Source organism: Vigna umbellata, chromosome 2, assembly GCF_029865625.1.
Source record: "Vigna umbellata cultivar VRB3 chromosome 2, Vumbellata_1.0, whole genome shotgun sequence".
NCBI classification, from domain to species: Eukaryota; Viridiplantae; Streptophyta; class Magnoliopsida; order Fabales; family Fabaceae; genus Vigna; species Vigna umbellata.
In genome coordinates this window covers 51065224-51074395 of record NC_142166.1, presented here as the reverse complement: position 1 = coordinate 51074395, position 9172 = coordinate 51065224, and the positions used below count along the sequence as shown (strand labels likewise).

Below are 9172 nucleotides of genomic sequence, written 5' to 3'. Positions count from 1 at the left end.
ATTATATCATATCTTACTCAATTTGTAATACGTAAAAAATAATAATATATATTTTAATTATAAGATATATAAACCTTAACATAGTGCTTACAGCTTAATTCCACCGACCCATGTCCTGCTCTTTTAGTTTAAAGCTCCATTATTTTAGGTTTGGAGGCAGAATTTATTTTCCCTCCAATAAAAAATCTCGTACTTTGTAGATTAGTAGTGAGTGATTTGTTCTCATACAACCCATTGAGTTTTTTCTGTATAATATTATCTCCTTTTCTAATATGAAACAAGAATTTTTAGCATAGACTTTTGGACCCATTTACTCGTAGATTTGCATGCTACGATATTCTATTTAATTTTTGTAACATAATAGTCACATATTACCCATGAAAAATTCGAGTCATGGGTCATATACATAAAAATGTAAATCAAGCTAAAAAATTCCAAAGATGCTTTATCCTGTACTGTTGTGTTTGTTTGTGTGTGTTTCTTATCTCAATCTCCATGACAATAATCGAGCATAGATCATCATGATCCTTATAATGGAAAGAATAAACATATTCTATTGAGACACAATTTGGTGAAGCAGTAGTTAAAGAATGAAACTATTTTCATTGACTATGTGAAGTCAGAATGAAATTTAGCAGATCCTATGACAAAATCCTTGGGAAGAAATATGACCTTAGAAACATTGAGGAGAATGAGATTTAAGCCACTAGCAAACAAACAAGATAACTCAACCTTTGTGATTGGAGATCCCATGAATAAGGTTCATATGGGTAAAAACAAGTCATTTGTTAGTTCTGATAGTACTAATTTGATTTTAAATCAAATATGTTCATTCCTATGGTGTGTGCGAAAGTGCTAGAGATTGCATTATTGAGAGGTTAAACTTTGTACTTAAACAAAGTTTTTAATGATCTTCATATCCCTTATGGGTGTTATATGATTTGCAGCATGCACTTGATGAAATCACCTATATGAGTGTCAAGTAGGACTGCTTGCATGAGATATTGGCATGATCTTTAGAGCACTCATGAATACCGGGTACGCGCATGGCCTAGTAAGCGCATCACATCGATAACAGCAAGGATTGTGGGGATGTACTGTGATTAATAAACCTCTAACACACTCAAGTGTCTTTGGTTCATATAGCTTGCTATACCAACTACATTGTGTGTTAAGTTTCTTGATCTAAGACTTGTTCATATAGCTTGTTATACGAGTTCTTATGCATTACATCTTGTGAAACCCAAAATAATTTCTTTTCTCTTTCGTTTGTATATATATTTTGCAATATGTGGGAGATTGTTATAAAAAGAGTACCGTTATACTGATATTGCAAAATATCTTGGGTTTGATTTTGCATGTTCTACAAGAAGCGTTGGAACATTGCTTTTTAGGTTGCAACGTTTTAATTTATTAAAAAAATCATTTTTTCTAGCTGATATTTTGGCAGGTATTTTGGATTTTGGGCTTGGTTCACCAACTCTATAAATAAAGCATTTCATTTACTCAAAAACACATCATCAAAAATCCTTCTTTCTTCTCTTGGTTTCATTCTTTCTCTTTTCTTCTTATTTTTCTTCTAATATTCTGGATTTATTTCATTCTTTTTTAGAGATCTACACGCTTCAAGATCTTTATTGTTTTATTGTAACAATTATAACTCTTTTAGTAAAGATTGAGTCTCTTATTATTCTTGCAGCAATCATAATACAGAGAGAGGAGTATAAAATAACTACTGTTTAACAAGAATTTGAACTACCATTTGGCTAGTTTCGCTTTCAACAAGTTTATTGTAGAATCTTAGGATTGTGTATGTATTACTCTCGTTCAATTACAAAATCTCTAATAATAATATTATTATTATAATTATTATGTGTTAAAAAATTGTATAGCTAAATTATTAATTTAGTCCCTACTTTTTTTTTATCAAATTTAGTTGATATATTGTATTTTTGAGATTAATTCTTTAATGTTCTTGCTTGAATTGTAAAGAAATAAAAGATAAGTGAAAGAAAGTAGATGAAAAAGAAACCACTGTAAGTACGGATGACGGAACGGGTCAATTTAACTGTTAGGAGGTATGCATGCAGCTGTACCCGTGTGTTTCTCATCTCACTCTCCATGACAATATTTGAGCGTAGATCATCATGATCCTTACTAACTAGGCTAAACTAGAAGAAAAAGGTCAATTTTTACAGTCCAATAATTGCATGATTAAACAAGATGAAGCAAAAAGAGATATTGTTGCGCTTGCCGCAGCGTCAAATAAACATTTATTGTATACATATACCCGGATTTACCAGAATAGCATGTGATCACACATCACTACAACCACAGGATGAATTATAAGTGTTTGTCGTGTTTACTAACACTCAACAAACTCTGTAAAATAAAACTAATTTCATTTCTTCGTATGGGATTGCTTAACCAATTCATTGACTGAAAACTTACTCCTCCAGTTTTTCTAGCTGTGCTCACTCACCCTAGAAGACTGTCCTACTGCACGATCCATTTCAGAAAACCATTTCCCAATCCTGGTGTGCTCTACCATATCTCTACCTGACTGGAGATGGCGGATGGGTCTCAGAACACCAAACACAGCAAGATCTGCTAAATTAGGATCCAACCCACCTGCAAAAATCAAGAATATAAGAGCTTGTTGAGTCCTCGTGGTAACTTACATACCCAGCATGTTTTGGATCAAGTTATTTGAACATACCAAGAAATTTACGGCCGTTCAAAGCATCAACCCATTGTTCGGCAGCTCCATACAGTGCTGCTCGCTCATCGGTGATGTTGTGTTTCTTCTTCAATTTCTTTGACACAAAATACATAGCTGCAGCCCCACCATACTTTGCCACTAACCTCTCAGAAAAACTGAAATTTCCTGCATGTAGAAGGAAACAAAATTGTTTACATAGTATCACACAACAGACTTAGGGATTAAAAGAAATTGAGGAGGTTAAATAGGAGAGAGTGAGAAGGAAAGTTAGCAAACAGTGAGGAGGTATAATTAAAATAATAAGGCTTGAAAGGTTTGATAAGCATTGGCTTACAAAAGGCATACACCTAGTGTATATTTTAACAGCAATTGAATTAAAGCTTCCCCTCCGTCCCTCCGTTGGTGTGCCTTAAATAAGTGTCACTATTCACAGCCATGCGGATACAATTTAACAAGGAATACTTAAATTTGAAGAAGAAAAATAGGTTGATGGATCAAGAGGTATGTTTACTGTCATGCATTAATAGGGTAAGTTAGTACCCATTTCATTTTACATATTTTATGGTCAATACAGATTAATCAAATAAGCATCAAGTAACTGAAAATAACAAAGATTTATCAGGATCCAATAATGATTTTCCTCCATATTCAGAAAATGACACCAAAAAATTGAGGTGAAATGAAATATGGTCAGTATTTGTCAACCATTTTTTTTTTAGAAATGAAATATGGCTCAAAGAGATGCGGAGAAGCACAATGTCGGCCATAAAAACATTATCAGCCTATAGTTCATCTGTTAGATGTAACCAACGATAAACAACACACTATCATGTTTGCTAATATGTAAAACTATCCTTTTCGTGTTTTGAAATAAATAAAATAATAATTTATAATAGACAGACTTTTAGTCAAAATCTTACCTTGGGTGGTGATATAATCAAATGATTCAAGAGCTTCAGGAACATTTCGATATATATTTGGTGACAAGACATGCACCAAGTGATTATCCACCCACCTATATAACATGTCACAACATAATGTTCATATCTATGGAAGCAGTCGGTTATATATACAGGTACTTAATCTTGCATCAAATATTACAAAAAAAGACAACCAATAGCTACGATGCAATAAAACAGTACTCCTAAAAATGGGGCACCAGAGGTGTAACCTTGTGTTACCAAAGAACTAAGATAGCAATGCAACAATGTAGTAAAGAATAAAAAAATCTAGAATAAATAATCAGAGAAGGACGATAGCAAACATACTCTCGCCACTTCTTCTCTTCTTCAGCATTTAGATCATAATCTGGATGTATCCTCTTGATCAACTTATCAATTATGTCTGCCAAAAAAGGAAGGCGAGTTTAGTTACAACCACATTTGTTAACAGTTTCTGTTGTTGCAACATAAGGTATCTGAAACTTCTTTCTTTCTTTTACACTTAATTAATCTCTCTCACACCAAATTTACCGGTTGTAGAATGAAGTAATGTCCACAATAGTGAATTTACGCAATAGTTACGAGACTGGAGAGTCGAATTACTCGTCTCAACTACTGTTGGTTTTATTGGTTTTACTAAAATGCATAGAACACATAAACGAAAACATTAATAACAGAGTTATTTAAGAACCTGAAGAATCAACCATCTGTTCACCGTCAACAGTGAGGATGGGCACTTTCTTGTAGTCGGACCATTTGATCTCCTTCTTGTTGATGGGATTCACCTCAACAACTTTGAACGGAATATCGTAATAGTCCAGAAACGCTGCAAAACCAAACCAATAAAATAGCAACTTATGTTCTGAAATTTTGAACCCTTGATAATTACAAGGTTGAAATGTTTTTAGTCTCAAAATCTAACTTACCATTAGAATTTGTCGATGTCTCATACATTTTTATTTCTAGCGTTTAAACTATTTAACCTTTTGATGCATCTCAAATGTCAAATAAAGCCATTTAACAGCCGAAAAAGAACTAATTCTGTTCCGGTTATTGAGTTAAAAACACTATATTGATTTATTTTTAAAATTTGAGGATTAAAATGTATTAAAATTTAAAAGAGATAAATTTTCTAATTTTGTGTTTAAGATTAAGGACTGAAAATCTAAGTAGAAAAAAAAGGGAGAAATGGAGAATTAAAAGGGGAATTCACCTGCAACCTTATTGCAGAATGGACAGGCCTGGTACTGAAATAGGACAAGTTCTTTGGGGTTGAAGGCCTTGGTCTGGGCATCATAAGCCAGAGAAGTGGAAGAAGACGAAACGTATCTAAACCCATTCACAGAAGGATTGTTGCCTCTCACGGTGATCGTGCCATGGGGAACCGCTCGTTGAAGGGTGGCAGTAGCACTGGACACGGCGGTGAAATTGCTTCTAAGGGCTCTGCTTAGAAGCACTGCTCTGTTCAGCCCTCTCATCTTCCACCCAAATCACCGTCACAGACAGACAACTTCTTTTACAGCCCCGATATCATACAACTTCAGGGTTTAGGGTTTTAATTCTTCCAACAGCTACCATTAATTTTTGGAAAAATATTTTTTTAACAATATTTTGACCACTTACACGTGATGATTTGTAATTAATTCGTTTTAAAAAATTTTAAAAAATAAATTTAAATACCAATAGAATAATGACATGCTGGACTTGTCAAAATGTTATTATAAAAAAATTGTTAACATGTCAAGTCTAATTTTTATACTATAATAACTGGAGTTTGTTTTTCGGGATATACGTATACTCCCTCTCGTCTAATTTTATCTATCGTCACCATTAATTACACTCTTTTTAATGTATAGTTTATTAAAATTATAAAATCATAATTACATTTATAACTCTTTAAGTAAAGATTGAGTCTCTTATTATTCTTACAGCAATCATAAAACATAGAGAGGAGTATAAAATAACTACTATTTAACAACAATTTGAACTATCATTTGGTTAGTTTCTCTTTCAACAAATTTATTGTAGAAATCTTAAAATTGTGTATTTATTACTCTATTTCAATTAGAAAATCTCTAATAATAATAATATTATTATTATTACGTGTTAAAAATTGTATAGCTAAATAATTAATGTACTCCTTACTTCTCTTTTATTAAATTTAGCTTGATATCTTGTATTTTTAAGATTATGTTTTTAATTTTTTTCTTCAATTGTAAATAAATAAAAGACAAGGGAAAGAAATTAGGTGAAAAAGAAACCATTACAAATAAGAATGATAAAATGGGTTAATTCGATCTCTTTAAGTTAAACGTGACATTGATCCGTCCAAAGCAGGTTTAGTCGGATTGGTCCACCAATTAAAAATCGGTTAAACTTTATATCTCAGCTAACATATCGGTTAAACATTATATCTCAACTAACATATTAGTTCACCTATTTTTTGTTGTCCGATTATCGAAAATCTAATATCAAATAGAAACCAACTGAATTATTTTATTTTTTACATAAAAACATGTGGATGGACTAATTTCAACATGAAAGAGCTATTGTTTTGAGTTGTTTCAAATTTTGGCCTAATTGTATCAGACCTCAACTGATATAGATCAAATATTGATTGGACTGTATCAAACTTTAGTCAAATTATTCAATTCAAATTTTTCTAATGAATTGATGAATTGACCCACCTGACTCGTGTAGTTAGCATTTCAAAGTTTGACAAATCAAGTTAGTTTAGACTTTCAGATTGAAAATGTTATATTAATCCACCTCTTTTGGTTGGGTTGGTGTGCATAATTCACCATATTTTTATTTTAATTATAAAATATACAATCAACAAAAACAATGTTACACTTTCCCTAGGTTTAAAAATGAATTATATATGATAATTAAAATAAAAACTGAATTAATTAAATATATATTCTATAAAATATTAAAAATATGTGTAATACTTAGTTCTACTCTCCTCCCTCGTATATGTTTTGAATTCGACTCTTCTATTGTACAACTACTTTAAATTGCATATCAAGGCAACAAAAATCAAAATGAGAGTTAAATCCCAAGTACAAGCCTTAAACACCTTTTGTTTACAAAAAAACAAAAAATGACACAAGGAAACGGACAGTTATATAATTAAGTTAATTTCAGTTACAGAATATGAAATGATGGATGATCCAAACAGTGCAAGTTCAAACTGTACACGTCTTCCTGCTCGCTTCAGAAGGGGGACAAGGAACAAAATAATACAAATTGATGAGATGCAGCAGTAAGAGTCGGTCAGACAATCACTGCCTAATATTAATTTCTGATTCTCGATCATAATATGGAGCAAGCTTTCTGAGCCTTCCTCTTCTTTTTCTTTTGCTTTGGTGGTTGGAGAACCACTTTGATGGCAGCGTCAAAGACAGCTTTCACATTCTGCCATCCCAAGAGTACATGACAATCTGTGTATTAAGACAGAAAAAATCGCTACAAAATATTTTAGCAAAAGATAGAAAGTTCACCTGTTGTGTTTTTGAACTACACTCAATGTAGGCTGGAGCACCAATCAGCTTTCTCAATTCTTCTCCCTTCAACCAAGTGAAAACAAATATCAACGGGGGATCAATCTTATTTCTGAATCAAGAACTCGTACCTCCCCCTCTATCAAAAGATGGGGGATTAGGAAAATTTGTTATATATCTTACCTGTGCTGTAGTGATTGGAACAGCACCAGGGTGATCCATAAAAAAATGCTTATCATCCCGAAGATCTGCAGACAAATCATGCATTTTTAGTTGTCAAATCATTCCAACTCAAGATATGGATTGGCCAAAACTGTTAAAAGCACCATTCACCACACGTAGAAATTTAACTGTGAATTACTATCATAGCAAGAGGAGAAATTGCCACGTTTGTTATGTTCCATCAATAAAAAAGTTACATAAAAGTTTTATGAACACTGTACTGATTTCCGTTTCTTCACACAGAACAAATCAAATTAGAATTCACACAAAAAAAACATTTCATACTCTAAGTCGTTACAAGAATAACGAAACTAAGAAGCAAATGTCACCAAAAAATCCAACAAATTAGAATATACATGATGTGATTGGGTAATAAATAAACTGATACGACGCGTCCTTTGACGTTGAAAAAGGAAAACTAACAGAGCCTTTAAATAAAGCTAAGCAGGAAGCTCTAACAGTAACATGATCATAGTGGTTAAACAATAGCCTATGGCAATCCATTCAACGAAGGGTGGAGTTAAATGCTTACCTAACTTGGTTCCGACGAGAATTATTGGAACACCAGGGGCGTAATGTCTTAGTTCAGGGATCCACTGACAGAAGAAATAAAAAGAACAACTTCATCAGTTATATTATAATAAGTGAACAAATTGATTTAAATGGAAAGCATCTTAACCGAATTTTTCACATGAAAGAAAAGAAACAAACCTTCTTAGCAATATTTTCATAGCTAGCCTTGCTTATGAGAGAAAAGGCAAGTATAAAAACGTCAGCTCCTCGATAGCTCAAGGGTCTCAGTCTATTATAATCCTCCTGACCTAAATCAAACAATATGTTAAACCAAAAAAAATAAAAAATGCAGAAAACAACACTCAATTCTACATAAACTGAGTTAGTAGCCATGTTACCAGCAGTATCCCACAAACCCAGGTTTACGGTGCTTCCATCCACATCAACATTGGCACTGAAATTGTCAAACACGGTGGGCACGTAGTCCTGTCATCATGATATGAAAAACGGTGAAATCAGAAAGCCATAGCATAACTCATCGAAGAAGAAAACTAAAATCAATTGGAAAGGATAAACACCAAACAGAACAAAGACCATATGTTAATGAGAGTAACAGACAGTATTAAATAACTGCGAAGCACTCGATTGGTTTTTAAGGATGCTTCAAAATAACAATAACGATGACAGTATATTGAATCTCCATATCAGGAAAGTAGGTGACCAACTCAAACTCTACTTGGAAACTACAAATCCACCCAATATATCTCCAATTTGAACTTCAAATAGTTACAGTTCAGAGAGAGAGAGAGAGAGTGAAAGAGCAAAGTAGAAAGAAAGCAACCGTGGGGAAAGTGTTGCTGGTGTAGGAGATCAACATGCAGGTTTTGCCGACAGCGCCGTCACCGACGGTGACGCACTTTATGAATCTGGATGCACTCATTTTCAGAGGAATGATGTACGCAGACAAGAATGTGTCTGAACTTGAAACACCGAAACCAAGGTCAGTGTAGCATGAACCCTAATCGTTATATGCAACTGCAAACACAAACGTAGAGGGAAAAGAGGGAAAATTATATTGAATTGAACTGAACTTTGCAGAATCAAATTCAAAAGAAATAAAGAAAAAAGAGAAGGGGGAAAAGAAAAGGTTGTAAACACGGACTATAACTACTGCGATTGAGCCACACCACAGCACAAAAGACAATTTGGCAGTTAGTATTTGAAATGGATCATTATTACACTTTCATATTTAAGAAAAAAATCTCAAATTT

The 9172-nt window shown here is 33.1% G+C and overlaps 2 protein-coding genes across 3 annotated transcripts; both read right to left on the bottom strand.

Annotated features, from left to right (window-relative positions):
- Window positions 1–2224: 2224 nt before the first annotated feature.
- Window positions 2225–5214, bottom strand: LOC124839080 (uncharacterized). Its single transcript, XM_047314823.2, has 6 exons — window positions 4877–5214; window positions 4355–4489; window positions 3991–4066; window positions 3643–3737; window positions 2720–2887; window positions 2225–2631 (listed from the first exon to the last, which is right to left on the bottom strand). Exons 1-6 carry the CDS (start codon window positions 5139–5141, stop codon window positions 2465–2467), a joined length of 906 nt encoding a protein of 301 aa, XP_047170779.1. The 5' UTR covers window positions 5142–5214; the 3' UTR covers window positions 2225–2464.
- A 1494-nt stretch (window positions 5215–6708) lies between these two features.
- LOC124839064 (rac-like GTP-binding protein RAC1) lies at window positions 6709–9172 on the bottom strand. Of its 2 annotated transcripts, XM_047314805.2 has the most exons (8): window positions 9064–9172; window positions 8743–8936; window positions 8300–8387; window positions 8100–8209; window positions 7921–7984; window positions 7350–7414; window positions 7167–7232; window positions 6709–7080 (listed from the first exon to the last, which is right to left on the bottom strand). In XM_047314805.2, the coding sequence occupies exons 2-8, from the start codon at window positions 8839–8841 to the stop codon at window positions 6979–6981; spliced, it is 594 nt and encodes a 197-aa protein (XP_047170761.1). In that variant the 5' UTR covers window positions 8842–8936; window positions 9064–9172; the 3' UTR covers window positions 6709–6978. The 2 variants fall into 2 exon arrangements, with proteins under 2 accessions (XP_047170761.1, XP_047170760.1); XM_047314804.2 differs by lacking the exon at window positions 9064–9172 and having other exon boundaries at window positions 8743–9057.

Excerpts from the sequence above, each read along its gene's own strand:
- LOC124839080 (XM_047314823.2), bottom strand. The coding sequence starts at position 5,141 with ATGAGAGGGCTGAACAGAGCAGTGCTTCTAAGCAGAGCCCTTAGAAGC. Across the intron at positions 4,490-4,876 it reads ATTCTGCAATAAGGTTGCAG|CGTTTCTGGACTATTACGAT; the intron begins GTGAATTCCCCT and ends TTGGTTTTGCAG. Across the intron at positions 2,888-3,642 it reads TGATTATATCACCACCCAAG|GAAATTTCAGTTTTTCTGAG; the intron begins GTAAGATTTTGA and ends TTCTACATGCAG.
- LOC124839064 (XM_047314805.2), bottom strand. The coding sequence starts at position 8,841 with ATGAGTGCATCCAGATTCATAAAGTGCGTCACCGTCGGTGACGGCGCT. Across the intron at positions 8,210-8,299 it reads GGGTTTGTGGGATACTGCTG|GTCAGGAGGATTATAATAGA; the intron begins GTAACATGGCTA and ends TGTTTGATTTAG. Across the intron at positions 7,415-7,920 it reads TCTCGTCGGAACCAAGTTAG|ATCTTCGGGATGATAAGCAT; the intron begins GTAAGCATTTAA and ends ATTTGTCTGCAG.